Here is a 27354-nt window from a genome sequence, read left to right as displayed (position 1 = left end):
TTATTGTTTTACGAAATAAAATAAAATAATGGTGTTTTAGAAAAAAATTCTTATCTGGAAACAACTTTATATTATTTGAGGATTTAATTATGAACTTATTTTATTTTACACATATAGGTAATACTCCCAACATTTTGAATTCAACAATAATATGAGAAATTATTGTACAGCACCAAAATACGATTATATGATTACATAATATAATTGATTTACGTGTTATAATATAAGTGAATGATAAATTGATATTTTAATATATAGTATTAATAAATATTTTTTTTTTAAAATATTTATTTATATGATAATGTGCAAATGATTTATTACATGACCATATTCTAGTAATAATTACTCTAATAAAATTGCAAGAGTGCCACAAAATTTTCTCAATTTATTTATTTTCCTAAAAGAATAGAACAGAACAAATAACTTTTTATTATTATTATAAAAATATACACAACTTATATAAAATGTGAAAAAATAGGGATGAAATAAAATAAATAAAACAAGTGAGCTTCAACTCTACGACATCTTCCATAGCACACATTGTTTAATAAGATTCATCACCCATATATATCTCTCCCCCTAAGCTTCCGTACCCTCATCATCATCGTCATCGTCCTTAAATTTTCCAGAGGCGAAACCAGAGACCATTTGAGCCTTTACACCTACGAAAACCCTACACGAAGCTTTCCTTTATAATTCAGGTCTTCGACTCCCTCGAAGGCCGATTAACAACAGCAACCACAACAACATCATCAGCTACAGCACCTCAGGTACAATTAAACGACCACAATTCCCAATTCTGATAAATTATCATTTTCGATAAATACACAGGCACACTGATATTCACATCTATATAACACTGATGATGTGTTTGTGTTAACGCAAATCTTGTTTTGTTTTTTTTATCTTCTTTTTTGTTTGGATATTTTTTTTATGAGTCGGTTTTGTTGGATGAGTCTGTGTTTGCACAATTTCTATTGCCAGTGAACATGAGAGCGTCAGGTATGATATAAAAATGCAAGCTTTCACATAAATAAAATACATTTTGCTTCCAGATTTTTGATGATCATCTGGGTGCTTTTTGACGATCATCTGTATTTGGGTTTCGATGTTACTGTATTAGAATATATAAGCTTCTTGCTCTCTGTTTTAGGTGTTTTCTAATGCTAAAGTTTAAAATTTTAATTGTTTGGTAATTCTGAATTGGATTTCTGGGTTGAACCCAGTTTTAGAACTAGAGTTAAGGTGATTCAGTCTGCGAGTTCATGCTCTGATCATGCAGGAGTAGATATATTTTGGATTTCTGTTAAAGGTTGAATTATAAATGGCAAGTCGTGGCCAAAAGCGTACTGAGGTTGACGATGAATTGCCGGCGGATAAGCGAGCATGTAGTTCTTTGGAGTTTAGACCGAGTTCATCGAACTCTTCTGCTCAAACCCATATGAATTCTATGAACTCCACACCTGAAACCAATGACCATGATATGGACACTACATCCTCTGCTTCAGCGTCTAGCCGGTCCGAGGGAGAACATGAGAAGGATTCAGCATATGGGTCTTGTGATTCTGATGATGCAGACCCTAGACACAGTGAACTCCGGGACTATCAGAGACGGAGATCTTCGGGTGATCATGGAAAGTTTAAGAGGATCTTATCATCTTTAAGTGAAGAGACTGATCCTTCTGGCCAGTTAGCTGTGCTCACCGAGCTATGTGAAGTCCTATCATTTTGTACAGAGGATTCACTATCCGGGATGACATCAGACTCATTATCACCGCTTCTTGTTCGTCTCGCTAGGCACGAGACTAACGCAGATATCATGCTATTGGCTATAAGAGCTATAACTTATTTATGTGATGTGCATCCTAGATCATCGGCCTTCCTTGTCCGACATGATGCAGTTCCAGCTCTTTGCCAAAGACTTATGGCTATTGAATACTTGGATGTAGCTGAGCAGGTAATGTTGCTTTACATGGTCATATTTATGTCATCAATGCATGATCTTTATGGTATTGTTTATACAATGTAAGATTGGGGGATACATGGGATTCTTTTATTGTTCTTATGCAGTGTCTACAAGCATTGGAGAAAATGTCACGGGAGCAACCACTTGCGTGCTTACAGGCTGGGGCAATAATGGCTGTTCTGAATTATATTGATTTCTTTTCGACAAGCATACAGGTAATTCAATCTCTGATGTGTTCTTGATTGGAAATTGGTGTTGTTATCTTCATGGAAGGAAGATTTTGTTTTGTAATAAATAGTTTTTTTCCTATATTATTTATATCTTATCTGCATCAGAGAGTTGCCCTTTCCACGGTGGTGAACGTTTGTAAGAAACTTCCTTCTGAATGCCCTTCACCTTTCATGGAGGCTGTTCCTATACTATGCAATCTTCTCCAGTACGAGGATCCTCAGGTACGAACTGGGAAGTGTGTTTTTGTGGCTTTTAAATAGATTTCAGATGACCTTCTAACTCAGAGTTTTGTTTTAATTTCTCAGCTTGTCGAAAATGTTGCTGTTTGCTTGATTAAAATTACAGAACGAGTGAGTCAGTCTACTGAGATGCTGGATGAACTTTGTAAGCACGGGCTGATTCGTCAAGTCACGCATTTTATGAACTTGAATAACCGAACAAGTCTATCCCAACCAATTTGTAATGTAGGCATTCAATATCATGTTCCTGAGATCCGCCTCTTTTGTATTTTACTGCCTTGGAGTATGTTCTGACTAATGTACTTTGGTTGGTAGGGTTTGATAGGGCTACTTGGAAAACTTTCTTCTGGTTCAGTTGTAGCCTTCAGGACTCTATATGAGCTCAATATAAGCAGCACTTTAAGGGATATATTATCTACATATGAACTCTCACATGGAATGTCGTCTAGTCATGTGGTGGATGGGCATTGCAATCAGGTACACATCTTGACCTGTAAAAGTGGTTCTGAAGTTCTGTTCTTTTTTCAGGGCTACTGATTCTTATCAATTCTTTAGAGTGTCAATTTTTTTTCCATGACAATGTTGTGACTTAACTACCCGTTATATATATTATAATAAAAGTTCACTTCCTAAGAAAATCCAAGTATATATTTGTATATTCGTGTCCTGGTTACAAAATTAAGCATGTGCTTTATTTATATTATATATATATTATATATATGTATATATTGGTTACATTTGGAGGAAAGAAACCCTGGGGTTTCCATCCTGGGTGCCAAGTAGGGGGGAAGGGGAAGGGACACAACCACTGTGGTAACCCCACTCGTCGCTTTATATTATATTTTACTAGAGGAAATTCAATGGTATTATTGTTCCTCTTTTTTTCCCCTCAGGTATATGAAGTTTTGAAGTTGCTAAATGAGCTTCTACCTACTTCAGCTGGAGATCAAGATGATCCACAGCTGTCAGATAAGGAATCTTTTCTAGTTAATCAACCTGATCTACTGCAAAAGTTTGGGATGGATATACTTCCCTTCTTGATTCAGGTTTTGTTTCTGCTATTAGCACTTCTTTTGCACACCATCCCAATAGTATTGTAATGTCTCTTTCAACTCTCAACAGGTTGTAAATTCTGGTGCCAATTTATATATTTGCGATGGATGCTTATCTGTTATCAACAAGTTAATTTCTTTGAGCACATCTGCCATGCTTGTGGAACTGCTTCAGAATGCCAACATTTCAAGGTGACTTGGTCTCTTTGTATTTTGAGTTTTGACTAGAGATTAGCAAATCTTGAAGAAATTCTTGCTGATGCTAATATATCCTCTAAATGTGGCAGTTTTTTGGCTGGAGTATTTACACGAAAGGATCCCCATGTGTTGATTTTAGCTCTACGGATCACTGAGCTCCTCCTGCAAAAGCTTTCTGATTATTTTTTGGACTCTTTCATAAAAGAGGGCGTCTTTTTTGCCATTGATGCACTGTCAACACCAGAAAAGTGTCAATTGGTAACCCTGGAAAAATGTTCGAGGCTGGTGTTCCCAGTGTTCAGTGGCACACAGCCTTTGTTTGATCCTAGTCAGAAGTCTGCTTCAAGGGAGATCCTGAGATGCCTATGTTATGCTTTTGCTACTGGTAAATCACCATCGGTGTCAGAGACAGGAAGCTGCATGCTTGAAAAGGATTCTGTATATAATCTTGCAAAGCATATAAGGACCACGTACTTTGCACCAGAATTGTATGACCCTGGGAAAGCATTAACTGATGTTCTTCAGAAGCTTAGAAAATTTTCTGCTGCATTAAGTGATTTGAACACATCCATGAATAATGATGCTCTTGATCAGCATGAAGAAAGGTTCTATGGTATAATGCGTCAAGTAATGGAAAAGCTTGGTGGAGGAGAACCCATTTCCACTTTTGAATTTATTGAAAGTGGAATTCTGAAGTCCTTAATGACTTACCTGTCCAATAGTCAGTACTTGAGACAAAAGGGGGAAGTTAGTGCTGTTAACACTGATATCTATTCTGTAGAAAAAAGATTTGAGGTGTTTGCAAGGCTATTATTTTCTCCTTCAGACCTGCACTCTGCGGACGTACCCATAATAACATTAATACGGAAGTTGCAAAATGCACTATCTTCTTTGGAAAATTTCCCTGTTATTTTGAGCCATATGCCCAAGTTAAGAAGTTCATATGCTGCAGTTCCATATGGACGTCGTACAACGTATACATGTATTAGAGTTCGTTTTGTGAAAGACAAAGGGGATACATACCTATGTGATTACTCAGAAGATGTTCTGACTGTTGACCCCTTTTCTTCATTGCATGCCATTCAAGAATTTCTGTGGCCTAAAGTCAATGCAAAAAGAACCAACCACATTAAATCAGCTACACGAGTTAAGCGGCAATCTGAAAGTCCACCACTTCGATCACCATCTAATGCAAGCTCTAGTCAAGGGGGAAGCCCGCATCCTATGGACCCTGAGAGCATGTCAATGGACTTACCTGAGTTGCAGGTTTTTCTTTTGCAGTCTCTCAATTAATTATAACTGATAATGATTCTTTTAGAGAGCATAAATTCTTTGTATTTTTTATTTTATTTGATGAGTTCATGTAGGGTGCATTTCTTCATCCTCAGTCTTACTTTCTCTCCAACCAGATGAGGTCAATTAAACACAGTCGGCACTTGGACAAGCAATAAGCTTATAACATACATGGCCTCAAATATCTTTGGATGAAACTAATTAAGAAAAAATTCCCTTTTGTTTTTCTGATTGAAATGTAGTTGTGGTTTTGATCAGCTCATGTTCTGTCTGGTCACCTTACATAACTTTTTCTTCATGTTATGCCTAGCGATGGAATAATAATTGTTTTTGCATAATTTTTATGAGCTTCATAAATAGAATACCATTCCTTCTATTTATATTCCTGCTCTCCTCCATGCATTCCTTGTCTCCTATTTTATGGCTGATTCTTCTTATCAGCTCTAAGATGGTGCCAAAACCTTACTTTTTGTTGGTTTGTGTATGTTTCAGGAAACTGTGGAGAAACTAGTGCAATGTCCATCTGATGAGGATACTGAGATGGAAGAACAGTGTCCTGCATCTTGTAGCAATGAAGATTCTTCTTCGAAACTGTTACTTTACCTTGATGGGCAACAGCTGGAGCCGGCATTGACACTATACCAAGCAATTCTGCAACAACAAATGAAAGAACATGAAATTGTCATTGGTGCAAAACTGTGGAGTCAAGTATACACGTTAACATATAGAAAGGCTGAAGGACAAGATGGTACTCGTAAAGAATGTCTTTATTCAGCAGAAAGTTCTGCTGTATCAGATAAAGTTGGGGTGTATGAATTGTACACTTCATTTTTCTCCAGCATGTTTTCTTGTGAGCTTGCTTCTGACTTAGAGAAGTCAAGTCCTACTTATGATATAATATATCTTCTTAAAAGCTTGGAAAGCATGAACAAGTTCATCTTTTATCTGATGTCTCATGAGAGAATATGTGCTTTTGCTGAAGGGAAAATCAATGACTTGGATAATTTTCAGATGTCAGTTATTCCAGTGCCACAGAATGAGTTTGTAAGCAATAAATTGACAGAAAAACTGGAACAGCAGATGCGGGATGCTTTAGCTGTGTCCATTGGTGGTATGCCTTTGTGGTGTAATCAGCTGATGACATCCTGTCCTTTTTTATTTAGTTTTGAGGTCAAGTGTAAGTACTTTCGGTTGGCAGCATTTGGTTCACTACTAGTTCAACCTCATTCACCATCGTATAGGGATTCAGGGGTGGCAAGTGACAGGCGTCTAAGCTCTGGAGGCATGCCTCGAAAGAAGTTTTTGGTTTTCCGCAACCAAATTCTTGATTCTGCTGCCGAAATGATGGACCTGCATGCCAGTCATAAGGTACTTCTTGAGGTGGAATACAACGAAGAAGTTGGTACTGGCCTTGGTCCAACATTGGAATTCTATACCCTAGTTAGTCACGAGTTTCAGAAGTCTGGTCTGGGCATGTGGAGAGAGGATCATGGGTCTTTTATATCTGGTACAACCCATGCTGAGGATACTGGAATTTTGATATGTCCTTTAGGTCTTTTCCCTCGTCCATGGTCATCCACTTTGGATACATCTGATGGGCTACAGTTCAGTGAAGTAATTAAGAAGTTTGTCCTTTTGGGGCAAATTGTAGGAAAAGCGCTTCAGGATGGGCGAGTCTTGGATCTGCATTTCTCCAAAGCCTTCTATAAACTTATTCTTGGGCAGGTGCTCTCCCAATTCTGAACTATTTATTGTTGGAAGTGGATTTTTGTTAACAATTTTGCACACTACCAATTTCTTGTCTCAAACATATGTTCATTTGTTTGCTAGGAACTTGGTCTGTATGACATCCAGTCATTTGATCCTGAGCTTGGCAGGACACTGCTAGAGTTTAAGGCTCTTATAGACAGAAAAAAGTTTATGGAATCTGTACATGGAGGAACAACAGTCGAATTTGACTCATGCTTTCGGAAAACCAAAATTGAGGATCTTTGCCTTGACTTTACACTTCCGGGTTATCCTGATTTTGTTCTTTCTTCTAGGCCTGATAATAAAATGGTAAGTCGCACACCTAACTATGATCCCATTTATTGTTCTGAGTTCTTTCATTTGGTGAACCGAAGATTCAACACACCCCATGTTTCAGGTAAATGTAACAAACTTGGAAGATTATGTTTCATTTGTGGCGGATGCAACTGTAAAGGCTGGAATTACTAGACAAGTGGAAGCCTTCAAATCTGGTTTCAACCAGGTGTGTACTGTCATGAAATGTCTTTTTATGCAAGGAGGGAGGCTAAATTACCTCAATGCTTTTTTCATTTCAGTATAAATTAATGATTTCTTTTATCTATGATGGTTCAGGTTTTCCCTATTGAACATCTTCAGATATTCACTGAAGAAGAATTAGAGCATTTACTATGTGGAGAACGCGATTCGTGGGCTGTATGTGTGCAACCATTTCATTTTTAATTGTTTTAGGACTATTGACTATATTCCTAAGTGATAAATATTTCTCTTGGCAGTTCAATGAGCTCCTTGATCATATCAAGTTCGACCATGGCTACACTGTTAGCAGTCCTCCCATTGTTAATGTTAGTTTTGCTTTATCTTTGTTTTGTGTTGTTAATGTTTCACTCGAATTTAAGAAATTTTACTATCAGCTTTTTTCTTTTATTCTTTTGCAATTTCAGTTGCTGGAAATCATACACAAGTTTGACCAAGAACAGCGAAGAGCGTTTCTGCAGTTTGTGACTGGGGCACCTCGCCTACCTCCAGGAGGTTTTGCATCTCTCAGTCCGGAAGTTAACTATTGTTCGAAAGGTACATATCAGTAAAGCATCTTGTTTCCTAGTTGCTTTTTATTTTTGGTTTAGGCATCGTTTGATCATCTCGTTGTTTGCTTTGTCTATTTTACAGCATTCTAGCAATTGTGCTGACTTGGACCTACCAAGTGTGATGACTTGTGCAAATTATCTTAAGCTGCCACCTTACTCTTCAAAAGTGAGCTTTATTTCTTTATAGCTTATCTTATTACAAGTCTTTTCTAGGGAAACATTGCACAAGCTAGATGTTTACATATTTTTCATATCTTTTTTCAGGAGAGGATGAAAGATAAGCTCTTATATGCCATTACAGAAGGGCAAGGATCATTCCACCTTTCATAACATTCAGTGTCTCAGTCCAAATGATCAGTTTAACTTAACTGTGAACTTGTAAGTATTAGAGTAGGTCTTGCTGGTGTGTAGATAAAATGAATGGGTGGCTGAATGGTGATGGTGGTGGTATATTCATTGATGAAGAGAGCTGATCCTGATGAAACAAGAGTAGGCTTCTGTTGACTGACTAATTGGTGGGATGTGTAGATACATGGAAAAGTTTAGGTAGTTGGGGAATCTTGGGGAGCTGTACAAAAGAAAGATGGGAAAGTTTAGATGGATGGTTTGCAGCACTTTAAACATGGAATTAGTACAAAGCTGTGTACAGAGATCTTCATTATTGCAGTTATGCTTTTAGTTGCAATGGAAAATAGTTTCCTCTTTGGGCTATTGAATTAGTTAATTGAATGGTCATCTCTTTCCAATCAATACTTGTTTTGCCAATTCCTGGCTTTTAATTCCATCTTTGAGAGGTTTGCTTGGAAATTTTTCCTATTGTGATGTGATAAAACCACATTGTAAATGCCTGGTTCTGCACCCCAAAAAAAATGGTGATCAAGATGTGAGGATGATGGTAAACATTGGAAATTTGTATCAAATGGAAGAATTTTCGGTTGATTCTAATATGTTCCCAGTTTTGGGTCATTCCAAGTTTAGTTTCAACATCGAAACTTCTTCCAGCCAAATTGAAAGACGTTGGTGCGATGAACAAATAAAATTGGAAAAAGCTTGGCTCCTCAAAGATGAAGAGTAGCCCCTCCCAAATAAAATGGGCTTTTCACACTTGTCTATTTCATTTAATTTTCTTTATTTTTGAATTTGACAAGTGTCAAAATCCCATTTGCATTGAGGATGAACTCTTCAGTTTTAATGAGATCAATTAGACTGAATTGAATTATCACAAGCAAATCTGTCATCTAATCGACTCATGGATTTGGAATTTAACTAACAAATAACGTTTTTTTTTCTTCCGACCACGACTTTTGGGTTTGAGCTTAAATTCGAGCGGGCTGAAGAAGTTATTTAAAACCCCACGAACCGTTTCTGTCGATATCATCAAATTACCAACATAATTTTGTGTCGAGTAACTTTTTAATTCCTTACAAAAATAGTCAATATTTCTTTTACTTAACTGTAACTGTAGCTCACCAAAAATAGAAACTGATCTTATCTGCAAGTTACTGCGAACACAAATAAACAAGAGGATAGAATATAGTCGACGTACATACTACCACTTCCACTCACCCAAAACTTCAACTATCTCCTCCCCCTTCCCCTTCTTATTACCCCAATCTCCATTATCTTCTTCTTCTTCCTTCAATCATTTTAATTAATCAGACCCCCTCTCTCTCTCTCTCTCTCTCTCTCTCTCTCCCCAAATGGAGCAAACATGAACCTCAAACCACCATCTTCTTCACCACTAACCTCTAACTCCAACAACCCATTTCCTGCAACCCACTCTTCTCTCACCCTCCATTGGGTTTCTCCCCCACACTCTCCCTCCTCCATCTCCAGCCCCACGCGCCCATTTCGCCTACTCGCCACGGCCAACCCCCCCACCAACCCAACTTCAGACCTCTCTCTCGCCGCCACCGCCGCACTACCTAATGAAGACCAAAAGCTTCTGACGCTCCTCCGCCAGAGAAAAACAGAGGAGGCTTGGATTGCCTACACCCAATCCACCCATTTGCCCAATCCCACTTGCCTCAGCCGCTTGCTCTCTCAACTCTCCTACCAGAACTCTCATTCCGGCCTCACTCGCGCCCAGTCCATCCTCACGCGCCTCCGCAATGAGCGCCAGCTCCGCCACCTCGACGCCAACTCCCTCGGTCTCCTCGCCGTCGCTGCCGCCAAGGCTGGCCAGACCCGCTATGCTGCATCCATTGTCAAGTCCATGCTCCGCTCCGGCTTCCTCCCTCACGTCAAGGCCTGGAGTGCCGTCGTGAGCCGGCTCGCCGCCACTGGGGATGACGGGCCTGCCGACGCTCTCAAGCTCTTCCATTCAGTCACCCGCCGTGTCCGGCGGTTCTCGGAGCGGGAGTTGGTCGCTGACTCGCGGCCGGACACGGCAGCCTTCAATGCTGCGCTGAATGCCTGTGCCAATTTGGGGGATACTAAGAGATTCTTGAAGCTGTTCGATGAAATGCCTGAGTATGGTGCTGAGCCTGATGTGCTCACTTACAATGTTATGATCAAGCTGTGCGCCAGAGTTGGAAGGAAGGATTTGCTTGTTTTTGTGTTGGAGAAGATTCTTGACAAGGGCATTACCTTGTGTATGACAACGTTGAATTCGCTGGTGGCAGCTTATGTTGGTTTCGGTGATTTGGAAACCGCAGAGCAAATGGTTCAAGCAATGAGGGAAGGGAGAAGAGACCTGTGCAAGATTTTAAGGGATTCAAATTCGAATAATTCAAAGTCGAGTCTAAGGGATGGGGATGTGTTTGAGAAGTTGCTTCCTAATTCGGTTAGAGCAAATGATTGTGAGCCGCCATTGTTGCCTAAAGCATACACTTGTAACTCTAGGATTTACACTACTTTAATGAAGGGTTATATGAACGTGGGCCGTGTTACCGACACCGTTCGGATGCTAGAGGCACTGAGGCACCAGGATGATAGCTCAAGCCATCCTGACCATGTAACCTATACGACTGTTATTTCTGCATTTGTGAAGGCTGGCTCAATGGACCGTGCTCGGCGAGTGCTTGCAGAGATGACAAGAGTTGGTGTGCCTGCAAATCGGATCACGTATAATATTCTTCTCAAAGGTTATTGCCAGCAGCTGCAGATAGACCAGGCCAAGGAGCTCCTTAGGGAGATGGCTGATGATGCTGGGATTGAGCCTGATGTGGTTTCGTATAATATATTGATTGATGGATGCATACTGGTTGATGACAGTGCTGGGGCTCTTGGCTTTTTTAATGAGATGCGAACAAGAGGACTTGCTCCCACCAAGATCAGTTACACCACTTTGATGAAAGCTTTTGCCTTGTCGGGTCAGCCAAAGCTGGCTAACAAGGTGTTTGATGAGATGCTTAACGATCCTCGGGTAAAGGCTGATTTGGTTGCTTGGAATATGTTGGTTGAAGCGTATTGCAGAATGGGGTTAGTCGAAGAAGCCAAGAAAATCATTCAGAGAATCAAAGACAATGGGTTTCACCCTGATGTGGCCACTTATGGCAGCCTTGCCAACGGAATTGCATTGGCTAGAAAACCAGGGGAGGCACTCTTGCTTTGGAATGAAGTGAAGGAGAGATGTAGGGTGAAAAAGGAAGGGGAAACTTCCGATCCTTCCGATCCTTCCGATCCGCCAACGCTGAAACCCGATGAAGGGCTATTAGATACTTTGGCTGATATATGTGTCAGGGCTGCTTTCTTTAAGAAGGCTTTGGAGATTGTGGCTTGTATGGAAGAGAATGGGATCCCTCCAAATAAGACAAAGTTCACTAAAATTTATGTGGAGATGCATTCTAGGATGTTTACTAGTAAGCATGCCTCACAAGCCAGGCAGGACAGGAGGATTGAGAGGAAGAGAGCAGCTGAGGCTTTCAAATTTTGGCTGGGTTTGCCCAATTCTTACTATGGGAGTGAATGGAGGTTAGAGCCTATAGATGGAGATGAGTGATGTATGATTATGCTTCTGGTTCAGCTGAACCACTTGGCATGTCAATGTATACTTCGTTACTCAAAAAGGTAGAAAAGAAACAGTTCTAGGGTATTTACAAAATCTGAGAAAGTGAGAAAATATTCCAATGTAATATAATTATGTTATCATATAGGTGATTGAAAATGATGTCCTTGAGCTGTTTACATTACAAAATTATATACAAAATTATGCCACTATGGTGTTTTTGGCACTAGATTTTTCCAGTACTAATATTTTTGAAGCAGAACTCTGAAACAAAATTCAGATGCAAGATGTAAAATTTTCAATGCGCTCTGAATTGCTGCACTAACCTTAGCCTCTTGACCTTGATGACGATTGACTCCGAGAATAAGATGACGACAGTACCTGAACAAAAAATTATGATTAAATAAAAGCTGCATGATATAAAATTATAGATATTGAGATTTACATGGAACTATTGTTGTGTTGTCACATTGGAATAGTTACTACCAGATCGCAGTATAGAAGGTTATATAGTACCTGGTACGTCTTTGCCCCTTTCTTGAGCAGATAACCAACACTGTTTAAGTTATCAACAAATGTGTCAATGTCTGGAACTCTTAGGCCAATCCTATCTGCCAAACTGTATATTTCCTGAAATAAAAGAGTACATGAATACGTGGGTGACTGATGGAGCATGATAATTGCAGAAGCACACAAAAGAATGTGACATACCGATATTGTAAAACAGTCTTTCTGCTGCAACTCCGATTGCCTATTGAGGGCACTTAAAAACCGTTTTGCTTCCTTTTGTTGACTCATTCCTCCACTTCGACCAAAATCCACAACACCATGCTCATCAATGTACTTGTCATATAAGGATTCTCTCATGATTTCAACCACATCCTGCAAAGAAGACACTCTGGTAGAATGATCCAGGAACTTTGTCCAAACTCATCTTAGCAGAATTAGAACTAACCATTGCATCTTGGGCTGTTATTTCTTCTCTTAAATCTAGCCTAGCTCGAGCTTGTGTCAGCCTCACCAGACTCTCCAATTGCCTTGCTGTTATTGGTGTGCTATCAGCAGATGTAGCATGGTCTCTTAGTTTTAAGTAAAATTTCTGCAGGATTTCTGCTGCAGGCTTTGACATCCTGGTTCACCCAAAATTGAAAATTGAGAGCAAAAAGAAAATGTGAAACCAAAGAAAAAAAACATAGAAATGAATCACAATTCCTGCGTGAGCAATCAGATGCACAAGAGTGACAAGGCAAAGGTCATGCCAAAATCACCTAGGAAAGACGTAATTTCTTGCATAAGCAATATACTTGCGTAGGAGTTGAACTGGTAATGGAACAAAATCACCATCCGTGTTCGGGTCAAGCCTCAACCTTGAAACCAAAGAACAACCTTCTCCTCTCATATCTATGCCTTCTGCACTCTGTGATGCTGTATTTTGTGAACCAGAAGGCATTATTTTGTTAAAGAGAGAATCTTTTGTAAGTGGAACTGTATTTCACAACATGCAATTGCTACTTGCTTTGCAATGCTTTGCAAGAAATAATTAATAAGTCTGGTTCTATATGGACATACCTCCACGAATCCTTTTTGCTGCTGGTGAATGTTGTCCATATCCAGCATGAAGCTACATGATCGACAACCAAATCCTTGAATTACGCACTGAACAAAGAATCTTTTTGTTTTTTTGGCAACTGGCATTACAAAGTTCTATTAAATCTGTTTACTAATACTTTCCTAGCATACTGAACTAATGTCATTGCAAACATGTAATATCAAAAGAGATTAGCAAATACTCTATTTTTCTAGGACAAAATTTGCTTGTAATTCCTAAAAGAAATTTGGTTTTAACATCTCAATGTTGATTTTGTATCACAGTTTATGACTTGCATTGTCCAGATAAATTTTGAAACTCCATGTAGTGCCAATATGAACGATTTTCAAATTGACACCGTGACACATGACAAGTTTTATGCAAGTCATGAAAATGGTTGGTATGTCTTGCACAATTACCATCAAATGAGATAAGAATAGCATGTAACTAATAAAAATATGTACATTATGAAGGGCCAAGAGAGGATAACTTACCGACATGATGTGCTCCGAGACTCGCTTATCCAGAAGTTCATTAGGTTTGTCAAGTAATATGAAAACCAAATCAAATCGTGATAGGAGAGCAGCACCTATTTTCAAATTTTCGTTCACTGTTTTTGCACGGCTGCCATTGGAAATGTTATTGGTATCATAAAATGCAGGTTTGAAATGTCATGATATCACAGCTACAGATATGTTATTGATGAAGTATTTAGTCCACATAAGCAACAGATTAATGAAATTGCAAAAGAGAGCGGGGAGGATGGAGAAAGTGAGAGAAAGACAGAGTGAGATAATCTGCTGATTGACAGAGTTCTCCAAAAGGACTATAGGGGATATGAAATAGGACTCATTCAGTAAAATATAAGCAATGACAGAGGGAGCAAAGTCTACAACAACAGAACATTTTATCCATTACCAGAATCATAATAGTCCTCTCACCAACAATTTAAATTAAAAACATTACTTATAATGACCACCAACAGGGTTTGCTGCTGCTAAGACAGAAGTTCGTGCTGACAAACTTGCCACCAATCCAGCCTTTGCAATAGAGACACACTGTTGTTCCATGGCCTCCAGTAGGGCCTGCAACAATCTCAATATAAGCACAAGCAACTCTTTTAGAAGTTAGATAATAGAAACTAATATAAAACCACTGGGACAAACCTGATGCTCTGTAGTCATTTTGTCAAACTCATCAATACAACACAATCCACTGTCCGCAAGTACCATGGCACCTAATCCAAAATTTGGTTATTATAGATGAATGCATTGAGACAATAGCTTAATATAATCACTCTTTTGAAGCTATAAAAACAGCATACATATTGTAAGATTAATATGTACTTTCCCCTTTAAGAAGGGAGGGGGTTATTAGTTAAATTTCACCAATCAACTGTGAAATTAATCATAAGTACAACATCCATAAGCAGATATTACATATAAGTTAGCAAAAGCATTAGACTATCTTTATTGACAAGAAAAGGGAAAAACAAAAAGAAGATGAGGAAAGAAAGAAAGAAAATAACTACCAGCTTCAAAAGCATAATCACTTGTCATAGGATCCTTCACAACAGCTACAGTGAGACCAGCCCTGGTTGTGGCATTACCACACACATAAATGCCCCTTGGAGAAACAGCTGCTGCTGCTTGCAGTAGTTGGCTCTTGCCTAGTCCAGGATCACCTAACAAAATGAGGTGGTACAAATTCATCTTCTCTTTCCATGCACAACTTTCAAGGTTTAGTACCGTTAAAAGAGCATGATGGAGTTCAACCATACCAACAATTATGACATGAATGTCTCCTCTAACAGGAACCTTGTTCTGATCATTTGAATGCTTCCTCACACCCCCAAAGAGTGCCAATATTATGCCCGCTGGTGAAAAACAAGTAAACTAGCATTGTTATACCGCATTCATTATCAAATTCCAAAGATATGCTTAATGAGGAGAAAATTAAATGTAGAACTTGAGAAACCAGGCAGGTACCATTATCCATAAGTAACTTGTATCATAGTTCGCATCTCATATATAATCTAAGGAATGTTATCATTTTCATATGGTTTATAATATGATCCTTATCACAATAACAGTGATAAAATACAAGAAAAAAATGAGGAGGGTGAATTAGGAGAGAACCAAAAAGATTAATTAGCATGAGACTTATGGAGACACTGTAAGATGAAGAAATAGTATATAAGGTTACCTTTAACAAGCTCATGACCATAGATGGATGGACAAATAGATTGTAGTAGTTGCCTGAAGATATCTGGACCATGTTCCTCTGAAAACTTCACAATGAATTCCAAATCCCTTGGGGAGAATGAGCAAAAATCAACAAGTGACATATCATTAGAATTAGAATCTTGTACATCCTCAAGCATAGACTGTGACTTGGAGTTTTTAATTGAAACAGCTTCTAGATACAAATAGTAAATTCCTTGACTCTTTCCTTTCGATTTGCCTGAAATAATCAAAACAAATTATCCATGTTACATTAGTGGGGAGAATTGGAATTGTCCTCTTTTCTGGTCCGCTGCATACATAGGAATAAGATAAAAATTGTTACTGGATGCATAAAGTACTGAAATGAATTAGGATGAATTTCTTTACCTCCTCCAATGTCCATGTAATTGTTAATGACTCTTATAATCCCAGTGACAGTCACCACGTCTCCCGGAATGCATGCATCAACAAGATCTTCAAGCAGTTCACATTCTACTGTGCGAGGCACCCGGCCATCTTCATGATCCTCAGGCTTTAGTAGCTCCTGTATCCTTAAGTGGTATCAACGAATTTCAACAAGGTCAATGGAGGTAAATGTAAAATTGGAATTTGCTTGATATTCAAAGCACCTACCTTATCTTCTGAAAATCTATCGTTTGTGCAGTAGATCGAATTGGGTTAAAATTTCTGCTCTTGCACCCATCTAGATCACATTTTGATGGTGGTGAAAATTTCCCATCAGGAAACATGCGTGTAATGCTTGTCTTACACTTCACACAGTCAAAACCCATTTGCACCACAAGAGGTTTGACAGTGCTAACTTTTACTACAGTGCCACGCACAGATACAAGCTTATCTGTCATGCCACCAATAAATCAAATATTACCTTCAAATGCTTCTAAATATATAACATATGAAAGGTTAAAATGAAAAATGAAAAGGCCCAGACTACATACCTATATATGCAGCTTTTAAATTCTTCAAAGCAATCATGGACTCGGGGTAGTTATGCAATCGGATATTAACTTTGATATCGTCCTCCACCCGGTTATTGTCCCACTGGGTCAACAGGACCTGGTGAGCTGCAACGCTCATACATAAGAGGGTTATCTTGGGTTTCTCCTCTAGTGCTACATACAAATCTTCAACATCACACATTTTCCGAAATTTCTCAAAGTCAATCGACAGCACAGAAACACCACCATTGTCCTTTAGCTGCACCAAGTATAATTCTAATTATAAGCCAGATTATGAAATTCTACTCAAAATTCAAAGTTCCACAAACGCAAACCCTAACTAATACAATTGATTGCCAAAACCAAGCACAACAATCTAATGAAATTATACATTTTGTTAGGAATTGACAAATTTCATAGCAGAAGGAGGAGAGGAATTTGACCTGAGAAAGGAGAACTTGGCCTAGTGTCGTAGTGAAGAAGCCAATGAGCGAATGTGTGAGATTGAGCCATGGCTTGTCGTCACCGAGCTCGATTTGAGCCAAGTAGGTGGACCAGATGCTGAAGAAGCCAGGTGCGCACAAGGAGCCGTTGTTCGAGCTCGAGCTCCTCCCTGGTGCTCCGTACATGACGATCGAGAGTGGAGGGAGTTCGGGTTTTGCTAACGCGCTTTTGGTGCTCGTTGAAAAAATCCCGGGTTTTGGCGGGAGAGAAATGAATGAAAGATTACGCCGATACGGTAGTGAATTTGAAGTCGTTTGTCGGTACCCGACATGTCGGTCGCTCTTACACCTGTGATTTTGCTTTGGTTGGGCTTATTTTTTGTCTTGACTTAGATTAGGACCTAATTTGCATGGTTTTGTTAGATTAGGACCTGATATAAGTAAATGTTCACTTGTATAGTATTAATTGTTTTTTGTCCTTTGTAAATGTATGTCGCATATTTATAAATTTAATTTCTTATTTGGTTGGATTAAGACAATTTTAATTATATACAAAAATGCTAAGTCCTTCCTTATCTTTTGTTTAGATAAAAAATGATTGGGTCGTTGTCGTTTTAAGAGTGACGTTATATGTTGCTCTAACAATGGCGGAGTCACACGTAGGCTTGAGATGGTTTTAGGCTCTCACCTTACACATAGCTCTTTGTACTATGCTAAGGTATTTGTAGCATTTTAACAATTTTGTGACAAAAATTCATGTAATGACTTTTTCAATTTCGATATTTAGGCCTTTTGAGAAGATTTTTTTTTGGAACTCCACTGTTAATATGTTTAAACTTAATTTTGACGGATTACTTTGTACTGTTAAGTGACATTTTAAGATTATTTTACGTAACACTACTAAGCAACTTACTTTTTTTAGTAAATACCATGAGGTGTTCGGATCAACTTGCGCGCACCTCGACTAATCCACACTCGCAGAACTGAGCCTGCCACTAGTCACCATGTGTTGCAACTATCGGGACTCAAATTGTGGAGCAAACCCAACTTAACCCGAAAGCCTTACCCAAATGGCGGGCAAATCACCGGGCCACTCTTGGTGGTTTACTAAGCAACTTACTTTGCGCTATTACTCGAACAACTTCTGAAAATTGTTTGTAACTGTTTTAATTGTTACTCACATAGTAATGATTTATTTATAAGACAGATAGTTTTAAATGATGTGAAACTTCATATATTTTTATAATTTTTGAATGTTATCTATTATGTTTGAATATCTTATGTGGTTGATTAAGGTTGGAAATCGTGATAGACTAGATTTTAAATACTATTGTAGGGAATTAATATAGTTAGAAGTTTGGGTTTGTTTGGGCAAACAATAACAAGTGTAGCGAGTAGCGACAATTGCCACTCTTATAAACCGTCAAACTTTAAATTCCAAAAATTGATCTTTATACTTTCCAAACCAAGGCGGCAGCAGATTTTATTGCTTATAACTTTTCGCCCAAAATAAACCACACAACTCCCGCCGATTTCCACCACGTGTCCTCGGAAGATTTCCGGGTCGTCTTCGTGTCATCGATTTGAAACGGAAAACCACAAATTCTTCGTTCGGTTCTGAAATGGAGGCCTCAAACATTTGACACATTGAAGGATTTCAAGCCACCAGACGGAGCAAGCCCGAAAGGTACTTTGTTTCCATTCGTTTCTCTTCAGCTTGGGTTTCGATATTTGTGTACAGTTCTCCATGATTAGGGTTTATTGACTATTTATAGACATAATATTCGTTCATTCTGGTTTCTAGGGTTTTATATGTTTGACTGTATCTGACTCTATGGACCTGAACGCCGACGTCGTTTTGTCTGACCCAAGTGACGATGGGGTTAATCTCTCTGAGCCAGTAGAACTTGATGATATGGGCCTTGAAGTTGGGGATGGTGGAACAAATGAGGGTTTAGAAGGAAAAGGACCAAAAGGTGAATTGGTAAATATAGTTGAAGATTCTGAAGTGAAAATAGGATCTTTAGATAGAGATACTGAGGAGAAAGGAAGCGTTGTTTCGTCACATGTGGGGATTAATGGCGGGGAAGGTAGAGAGGGTTTGGAGGGAGCTCAATTTGGTGCTGGGGGTGATGGGATTGCAGCAAATAATAAAAGGTTGGTTTTGGAATCTGAGGATACTTTTAGGACTGTCGAAAGTTCATTCAGTTTCGAAAAGGATAGAGGGAAAGATGAGATTTCGAGGGAATGTGCAGAAAGTGAAATTGTGAGTGCTGTGGATGGAGATGAGGCGAAGCTGAATGCAGCAGTTCATGGAACGGATGACTCGATGAGAGATGACAAAACAGAGGACGTTGCTCTAGTAGCCGAGATAGCTTATGTTGAGAAGGAAAGGGGTCAAAATGTGGAGCAGGGCCAAGCTGGAGAGCAGAGTCTTGATGCTTCAAGTTCTATGCAGGACAATGTGAAGCTTGAGTCTTTGGGAACTACAGGATCTGTTGGACAAGTAACAGATGAAATCGTAGCTGTGGACCAGAAAGTTGTCAACCACAATGAGTCTTTGCATCACAAAGACTTGAATTTAAGTTCTCACTCTGAGATGTTAACCAGTGATGGACTAGAAAATCAGGCCTTGGAAGTTGATGTAGAAGCGCAGACCAATGAAAATAAATTGAAATGTGATGATGCTCCATGGGTTTCTAAGAATACTGAAAAGGGGCCTAATTTGTCCAGTATGGTTATCGATTCAAACCCTAGTATGAGAACAGATGGGAATGTGTCAATGGATGTAAATGGAAATTCTACTTCCTCAGAACTAGAATTCCATGGTTCTGATCTAGTATGGGGCAAAGTAAGAAGTCATCCCTGGTGGCCTGGTCAGATCTGTGATCCTTCGGCTTCATCAGACAAGGCAAATAAGTATTTTAAAAAAGGCACTTATCTGATAGCATATTTTTGGGATCAAACATTTGCTTGGAATGAAGCACCAAAGATTAAGCCCTTCTTGAAGCACTTCTCTCAGTTGGAGAAGCAGAGTGATATAGAAGAATTCCAAGATGCAATTGCTTGTGCTTTGGATGAAGTCTCAAGACGGATAGAGTTTGGCTTGGCCTGTTCTTGCATATCCAAAGACGTATATTTGAAACTGAAAACTCAGATAATTTGTAATGCTGGGATCAGGGAAGAAGCAAGTAGAAAAGATGGTGGTGACAGTTCTTTAAGTGCGGCTTCTTTTGAACCTATGAAACTCATTAGGTTCATAAAAGAATTGGCTCAGTTTCCATATAGCAGAGCTGATAGACTAGAACTTGTAACATCACGGGCCCAATTATCAGCCTTCTATCGCTGGAAGGGTTATTCTCAGCTGCCAGAGTTCAATATGCTTGGTGGGTTGCTGGATGATGCTGACATTTTGCTATTGGAAAAGAAGCACAATGGTGAAGTAACTGAAAATGCACTTCCAGTAATTAAGGATGATGATTTGATGGAGAAATCAAAAAGTACAGATAACTCATCACGCAAGCGCAAGCACATATCTGGAGATAGTACGCACCCAAGTAAAAAGGAGAAAAGCTTGTCTGATGTAGCGGCTGAGAAGTATTTGTCTACTTCAACGAGTGAGAATGGATCAGAAGGGAAATCTGGCTGTAATTTGATTTCAGTGTCTTCCAGTAAGAAACGAAAGGCAGTTGATTCTTTGGCTGGTGACTCGGCAGTCAAGCAATGGAGAAGTGATTCATCAACAGGGCCTGATAGTAATTCTCTACAAAATAAACAGGCTTTTAGAGTTGGAGATAGGATCTGTAGGGTTGCAAGCCAACTAAGTGGGTTGAGTCCGATACTCAAGAATTACAATGCAACGTCCACAGAAGGTGCAGTTCAGGATAAAGGCAAAGTAAAAACTGTATCAGAGAAAGCACAAACTGAAAAGCTGGCTGGAAGGGAGTACCCATCTCCTGATGAGATGCTGTCTCAGCTCTACTTGGCTGCCATCAATCCCATGAACGGATACAGCTTCTTGACTTCCACGATAACTTGCTTCTCGGAATTTAGGAATACCATATGCCTGGACTGTCCTGGTCTAGAGGAGCATCAACTGTCTCTAAACCAATTGTTTGGTGGTAAGCTGGGCAAGAAATCAGCCAGGACTGGGAAGAAATCAATCAGCTCAGGCATTACTGAAAAATCTGAGACAGAAGCAATTCCTCATGAGCAACCATCACTCAAGAATCAAAATGAAAATGGAAAGTTAGTGCCTGGAGCTCCAACCGATAAGGATACCTCTACCGTTGAACCACAATCAAGTCTTGAGTTGAATCCCAATTTGGATTTTGAACAGAAAATTGGTGGTGGAGATCTTGATTTGGAAACGTCAAAGCCAGCTCTTCACATGAATGAGAGCTGTGAGAAAGATCTCTCACCTACAGCCCTGATCTTGAAATTTACAGACTTGGAGTCTGTTCCTTCAGAAGCGAATCTGAACAAAATATTTAGCTGCTTTGGGCCTTTGACTGAAGTGCTGAGGAAGAGTAGCCGGGCCACAGTGGTTTTCAGGAGGCGATCTGATGCTGAAACAGCTTTCAGCAGTACCGGAAAATACAGTACGTTTGGACCTTCACTTGTCAGTTACCGGCTCAAGTTTTTGCCGCCTACACCAAGTAAAGTATCTCCTTCTCCCAATGCGACAAAGCGAGGCAGAAAACCTGCAACATATCTGGAAGGCAATGCAGCTAAGTAAGATGCCTCAACTTTGATGAAATGAGTGAGCTCACGCTTTGTATCAAATCTCATGAATGAAGTTACCTTTCGTTTTCAATTTATTCTTTAACCAAATTTGCAAGCAAGAAACCATAGGGTTTTGGGTAGTTGACTCAATATTCTTGTGCGAATTGCTGGGACGAAGGCCAAACCAATATATGTACATCCCTAATCCATGTAGCTTATTTCCTAATCAGCTCTAAGTATCAGTTAATCTGGTGCAATATTACAGTTCTCTTGCTCTGTCTATCAGATGTTTGAACCCTAATACATTTAATCTTTTATATTACACCTAAAAGGACTTATTCTGTCTTCCACTCTCTTTTTTATTTAAAAGTAAAATTATTAGTTGACCAAAAATAGAAAGTAAAAAGTGATAAAGAACAAATTGAAGAACAAGTGATATCAACCATGGACATGGCCAAATCTAGGCATGGGACCACGGCTGAATACAACCATAGAGAAATTCTTGTTTTACTTTCTCTATAATCATGGTCTCATAAAACTGGTCATGTGACCATAGACCATTTCTTATTTTACTTTCTTTATAATCATGGTCTCATAAAATTAGTCACATAATATAAGAATATTTCTTCACTATGAAAACGGTTATTCTCGTTTTTAATTTTTTTTTTTAAAGGAGCTACTACTGAATTATGAATGCAATCTCAAAATCTCAATTACTTCATCGGTAAAAATGAAAGAGGAAAGTATGTGGGATAACTATTTTGAAGTGCTAGAATATCTATAAATTATTTTTATTTTTTAAAGAGAGAGAGTAGAATGAGAGAGTAAGAAATGTGAAAGAAAAAAAAAAAGTTTCTCAAATGAAGAGATGGGCCTATGGGCCTTATCAGGGCCCATCACTCAGTGCCCATGCAATAAGTAAACACGATTATTCCAGTGTGAGCCAAGTACACACAAGACACGCTCCCATCATCTCACTTTCGCGACACATATATAAACTTCCATTTTTTTATTCGATTTTTTTTCCAAATTTGAACCGCCGCTTCTGTGAAGTTCAAAATATTTCACCTTCTCCACACAAAAAACGACCTGCGCTTCCTTCCATCACTGTAACCCCGATCCAGTCCGATTCGATTTCGCTTAAGCTCCGAGATGGACGAAACCGAGTTGATAAACAAGAAGGCCGATGTGCAGCAGAGACGCCTCAGTCTCATCGACGTCTCGTCTGAGGACGATTCGCTCATCAATTCCTATGCTGGAGACCTCCGGTTTTCAATTTCAGGTGCTCTTGCAATTTAGCAAATTTTGCTTCTCTTTTTTTTTTTTTTTACAATTTATTTCTGGTTTTGGTAGACAAGTTTTGTTCTTTTTTCGCTTTCGATGTGTAAGTTTTGGATACTTTATTGGGTTGCCATATGTAGGCCATAGCTGATTCTAATGTTATTGAAATGACAAAAATGGCAAATTGTTCTTGCGCCGTACATTTTTACTTTTTGAATCAGAACATGAAAGCTTAAGTTTGTATGAGAGCAACAAATTGATTTCTTAGTGCAGAAACACATTATGTTTGTTGGTTTTCTATCTGGTCTCAAAATGATTTTCTTCAAGTCTTGCATTTATGATGCTATACAAGTATCTTGTGCAGAGGCTTAGGCCCAAGGGATGAGAGGAAAATAAAAGTTCCCTTTTGTGATATTATAATTTCTATATTGTTGCCCTGATTATCCAATGATTTTGGATTATTCGCAAGGTTGATGTGACATCTAACCTAATTTTTCGCAATGTGATATTCAGAAGATCAGGAAAACAGAAGTTTTCAGTTGTTTGAGGCTATGGTTGCTAACAAATTGGAGGACGTGCCTGAAAACCTTGAGCTAAGCGAGCAAGTAACTCAACCCTCTGAGTCATTGGAACCAGAAATGACAAAGAGAAGTGGCAAGTACAATTTGCGCAAAAGTTTAGCTTGGGATAGTGCTTTTTTCACCAGTGCAGGTGGGCTTGTGTTTAGATTTGATATTCAGAAGTTTATAAGTCAATGTCATTTTGGTCATTTCTGTCTTGCACATTCAAATTCATAGCGGGGGATACACATTTTGTGAATTCAGGTGTTCTGGATCCTGAAGAGCTGTCAACCATGATTGAAGGAGAAAAGAGTGGAAAACATAGGTTACCTGGAATTCAAGAGGAAATTCATAGATCCAGTGATTCAATCTCCACATTAGGAAGTGATACTTTGACACTAGAAAGTATTGAGGTCAATTTGTTTGAAGATGTAAGAGCTTCAATCCAGAAATCCAGTAAAGCATCCGGTGTAGTGGATGAAAGTATGGAGGGTTCGAGAGTAACAGCAACCAAAATTAGTGGTTGTAAGTATACTTCTATAACTTGTATTTGGTATATAACGAAAAAGAGTGTTGCTTTGTCTGGTTGATATGCTCGAAGTTTTCTGCCTGGTTGCAGAGCAGACCCCGCAAATTTACTTGTTTCTTCTATTTTTTCCCTATTCTTGAAGCAATGTGATTTTAGAAATAAATTAGAAAATTGGCAGGATAGGAGAAATTTAATTGATTTCTTTACTTTGGTCTCTCTCTCTCTCTCTCTCTCTCTCTCTCTCTCTCTCTCTCTCTCTCTCTATAGAGAATAATGGTGGTGTTGGTATAGATAATGCCAATATTAAGGGAACTTATATGAATTATTGAAACCTTCATGGTGCCATTGCCTTCACACTTCTCTTACCAGCCTATATTTTCTTTGGAGACTTATTCCTTAAACTAACCAGGCATTTTCTGTTTTTCAGCTTCAAAGGGGGTAGATTTTGCTTCTCAAGATAAGGTAAGCTTAGTTAATGCCTGGAAGCTTCATTGTAATGATAAGATCATATGAATATCTGAGATAATGGTGTAAAATTTCAGGTGATTCCTAGACTTCCATCTAAGAAGCCAAGTATCAATGTGCAAAAACCAAGGAAAATGAAAAATTTATCTACATGTCCACAAATATCACAGGTATGTAAATGACTCACTGTAGTAATAAGCAGTTAAAACTGTAATATATGCTACTGAGATATAACTCCTAAAATATAATGATAATTCAACCGACTTATGAAGCTATTCATGCTATTTAGATCCAAAATTGCAGAGATAATACTTGACTGTTATGCTGATTAACAGATGGTTAAACTTTATGAAAACGAGTTCTGACCTTGATATTGTGTAATTGACACAATTCTTTTATTCTTTAAATGAAGTCTGTTTCCGCACGAGAGTCAACTACATCTCTTTTGAAGCGAACAAAGGTTTTAGGGAAGCCTAATCCTAGCCCAACAGGATTAACCAAGAGGGCTTCTCTGGGTGGCAACCTTATGAAAATGGAAAAGGATAATGTCAAAAGCACAACTGGTAACAAGAACTTCTGTTTGGTCAGATTTATTTATCTTTTTTCCCTTAGAGGCAGAGCAGTTTTTACTTGTGGTCTAAATTGTCACTGTCTGAACCTAATTTAATCATTACAGGTAGAGGGGCTCCATTGCCAAAAATACCCTTAAGTTCCCGACTTGTGCCTCGTCCTGGACCATTATCTAGATCATCCTTGGGTTCTTCACCCACAGCCAAGAGAGAAGTAGCTTCTTCCTCATTTGAAAGTTCTGGTAGCACTTCATCTAACAACATTGGTAAATCTCCCTTCAACTCCAAAAGAAAAACTGATTCCAGGACTGGTAATCCACCTTCCTCTGGTTCAACCTGGGAAACACCATCACGAATTGAACCAAGAAATAAAAGTCAGTCTGGGAAATCTCATCTGTCAACTAATATGGTGCTGGAGACAAAGCTGCTCACTTGCACATCACCTTCTAGCTCTGTCAGCGAATGGTCCTCAGAGTCATCGTCATCAATTTCGACTTTGAAAAAAATGTCATACAGTCCAAGAGCTAGCCTTGACATAAGATCTTCCAAAAGCGGCTCTGTAGATGGTGATCCATCGGAGATTTTGGATTTGCAGAACTATGCTTATGATCAAAGCTCAACTGGAGATGAGACTCAGGTCGCTGAGTTACTTAGTCAGTGTGCGGTGAAAGCTCCAATCGAAAAAAATGGTGCACTTCCTCTAGCTTCAAAACCTTCCGGATTACGATTGCCATCACCAAAAATTGGCTTCTTTGACGGGGTTCGTTTTGCCTTGCCTCTTTTGATCGTTGTGTTCTAGATGGGAAGTTATTGTTTCAAGTCAGTTACCAAGTTGAATAAGATAAACTACACCGCTACTAGAAGGCCTAGGCTAAATAACTTAGAAGTAATATTTGGTGAATGTGGTGAAACTTATGTTAGCAAACCTTCTTATCTTTCTTTTGTTTCCTCTTTTAAATAACCTACATAGTTTTTTACTTTATGCAGGTGAAGTCAGCATTGCCCTCTCCCAATGGAAGTATGCAGCCTCATCCTGTCGTACCTAGTGGCTTGCCTAAAAGTGGGGCACGAAGTATTACCCATGGTGGGGGCCAAAACAAGGCAAAGCCGGGAAAGCTTCAACCTGCTAGAATTGTGGCAAAATTAGGGAATAAAAAACCTGATGCTCAAAATACATCCTTTAATATGAAACCGAAGTCTCCAAAACCACTTCAGCAAGCATCAAATGCTGCAAAGAAGGTCTTTAGTCCCTCAAGGAACAGCATATCTCCAAAAGTTCCAAGTACTGGGTCTCGTAAATCTGGTAGAGAAAATCACTTGAAGCATGAGAAAGTTGGAACTGAAGGACATGGTATTGACATTGATGAGCAAGAAAACTGTGCTGCAGGGCCGAACGACTGCCTTGTTTTCTCAAAAGATAAAGTGAGCCCAGCATTGAAGGGCCATTCCCATGTAAAGGCTGCAAAAGTCACTCCTATTGATGGAGGGTCTACTACTATCTCTGATTCAAGTTCCACTTGTGATGCTGACAAAATAACTCCTTCTGATAAAGTAAGTGAAGATGCAACATATGAACCACGTAAAGCGAAGGAGACGGAAAGATCTCATATCGAAGATTTGGTTGATGGCTTGAGCAGACAAGTCGGAGCTATGGACATAAAGGCGGAGACTCAGCAAATGCTTGCTGCTGATTCTCTCTCCTAAACTCAATTTCAGCAGTGAAGATAATGCTGGTGTTTCTTGAGCTGTGATGTGAGAGGGTGTTTATTGATTGTGTCTTTTATTTAAGGCCACCAAAAGAGTATCATTTTATTATAAGTTACTTCGCAACATGTGGGCTGCTTCGGCGTTTCAATGATCACCATGCCTCTTCTCAAAAGGGAATAAGCTGATATAGTGCAGCAGTGTAGAAGCTATATTTGAGTTATATCATGTTTATGTTGCCATCTTGTCTCTTGATGGTGCATGGTGAAATGTTATGACTGTAGTTGGTCTTGTCACATAGGAAGGATTGTCTTGTAGGACTTTGCAATTGGATGTGTCCCCCCGTTTGCATTGTAAATTGTTTCTTTGGTGCATATATCAACAACGCACTTCAACTGGAAATTAAATGTTAGTGTGCGTTTGTCTGTTTCATTATGCACATTTTTTCGTTTTGGTTTTGGTTAATTTGATGCATAAAAGAGCATTTCTAAGCGATTAGGTATCTAACAAGGTAAAATTTTTGTTTTAAAGTCTTGGGCCAAACGTG

General features: G+C 39.0%; 5 protein-coding genes across 5 annotated transcripts; 4 read left to right on the top strand and 1 right to left on the bottom strand.

The window, feature by feature from the left end:
• The first annotated feature begins 527 nt into the window (after positions 1-527).
• Positions 528-8537, top strand: UPL4 (ubiquitin-protein ligase 4). The gene is given in 18 exon segments (XM_008240949.2): positions 528-770; positions 1283-1957; positions 2071-2181; positions 2302-2418; positions 2503-2661; positions 2752-2913; positions 3330-3482; positions 3559-3680; positions 3776-4952; positions 5472-6704; positions 6810-7037; positions 7126-7230; positions 7341-7421; positions 7502-7570; positions 7670-7777; positions 7779-7799; positions 7896-7979; positions 8078-8537. Coding segments are annotated over 17 exon segments (4629 nt in total). The 5' UTR covers positions 528-770; positions 1283-1324; the 3' UTR covers positions 8144-8537.
• An 801-nt stretch (positions 8538-9338) lies between these two features.
• HCF152 (Tetratricopeptide repeat (TPR)-like superfamily protein) lies at positions 9339-11988 on the top strand. Its single transcript, XM_008240955.2, has one exon. The coding sequence runs from the start codon at positions 9525-9527 to the stop codon at positions 11754-11756; it is 2232 nt and encodes a 743-aa protein (XP_008239177.2). The 5' UTR covers positions 9339-9524; the 3' UTR covers positions 11757-11988.
• Positions 11898-17311, bottom strand: MCM8 (minichromosome maintenance 8). Its single transcript, XM_008241204.2, has 16 exons — positions 16975-17311; positions 16532-16790; positions 16209-16431; positions 15963-16126; positions 15556-15813; positions 15131-15226; positions 14882-15034; positions 14517-14587; positions 14317-14435; positions 13845-13974; positions 13332-13383; positions 13031-13187; positions 12718-12892; positions 12474-12644; positions 12279-12392; positions 11898-12143 (listed from the first exon to the last, which is right to left on the bottom strand). The coding sequence occupies exons 1-16, from the start codon at positions 17158-17160 to the stop codon at positions 12090-12092; spliced, it is 2382 nt and encodes a 793-aa protein (XP_008239426.2). The 5' UTR covers positions 17161-17311; the 3' UTR covers positions 11898-12089.
• Positions 17312-18383: 1072 nt separating this feature from the next.
• LOC103337797 (PWWP domain-containing protein 5) lies at positions 18384-21981 on the top strand. The gene is made up of 2 exons (XM_008240962.2): positions 18384-18661; positions 18779-21981. Exon 2 carries the CDS (start codon positions 18809-18811, stop codon positions 21710-21712), a length of 2904 nt encoding a protein of 967 aa, XP_008239184.2. The 5' UTR covers positions 18384-18661; positions 18779-18808; the 3' UTR covers positions 21713-21981.
• Positions 21982-22720: 739 nt separating this feature from the next.
• On the top strand, positions 22721-27246 carry LOC103337803 (uncharacterized). The gene is made up of 8 exons (XM_008240972.2): positions 22721-22981; positions 23494-23691; positions 23805-24065; positions 24497-24531; positions 24612-24704; positions 24947-25097; positions 25211-25863; positions 26091-27246. The coding sequence occupies exons 1-8, from the start codon at positions 22852-22854 to the stop codon at positions 26805-26807; spliced, it is 2238 nt and encodes a 745-aa protein (XP_008239194.2). The 5' UTR covers positions 22721-22851; the 3' UTR covers positions 26808-27246.
• The last annotated feature ends 108 nt before the right edge of the window (positions 27247-27354 follow it).

This window comes from Prunus mume, linkage group LG1 (genome assembly GCF_029339155.1).
Source record: "Prunus mume cultivar Tortuosa linkage group LG1, ASM2933915v1, whole genome shotgun sequence".
Lineage (NCBI taxonomy): Eukaryota > Viridiplantae > Streptophyta > Magnoliopsida > Rosales > Rosaceae > Prunus > Prunus mume.
Note: the sequence above shows the minus strand (reverse complement) of the source record. Positions and strands in the feature narration are given on the sequence as shown.

Excerpts from the sequence above, each read along its gene's own strand:
- LOC103337803 (XM_008240972.2), top strand. The coding sequence starts at position 22,852 with ATGGACGAAACCGAGTTGATAAACAAGAAGGCCGATGTGCAGCAGAGA. Across the intron at positions 24,066-24,496 it reads AGCAACCAAAATTAGTGGTT|CTTCAAAGGGGGTAGATTTT; the intron begins GTAAGTATACTT and ends TCTGTTTTTCAG. Across the intron at positions 24,532-24,611 it reads ATTTTGCTTCTCAAGATAAG|GTGATTCCTAGACTTCCATC; the intron begins GTAAGCTTAGTT and ends GTAAAATTTCAG.
- MCM8 (XM_008241204.2), bottom strand. The coding sequence starts at position 17,160 with ATGTACGGAGCACCAGGGAGGAGCTCGAGCTCGAACAACGGCTCCTTG. Across the intron at positions 16,432-16,531 it reads TTTAAAAGCTGCATATATAG|ATAAGCTTGTATCTGTGCGT; the intron begins GTATGTAGTCTG and ends GTGGCATGACAG. Across the intron at positions 13,975-14,316 it reads CCTGTTGGTGGTCATTATAA|CCGTGCAAAAACAGTGAACG; the intron begins GTAATGTTTTTA and ends TTCCAATGGCAG.
- LOC103337797 (XM_008240962.2), top strand. The coding sequence starts at position 18,809 with ATGGACCTGAACGCCGACGTCGTTTTGTCTGACCCAAGTGACGATGGG.
- HCF152 (XM_008240955.2), top strand. The coding sequence starts at position 9,525 with ATGAACCTCAAACCACCATCTTCTTCACCACTAACCTCTAACTCCAAC.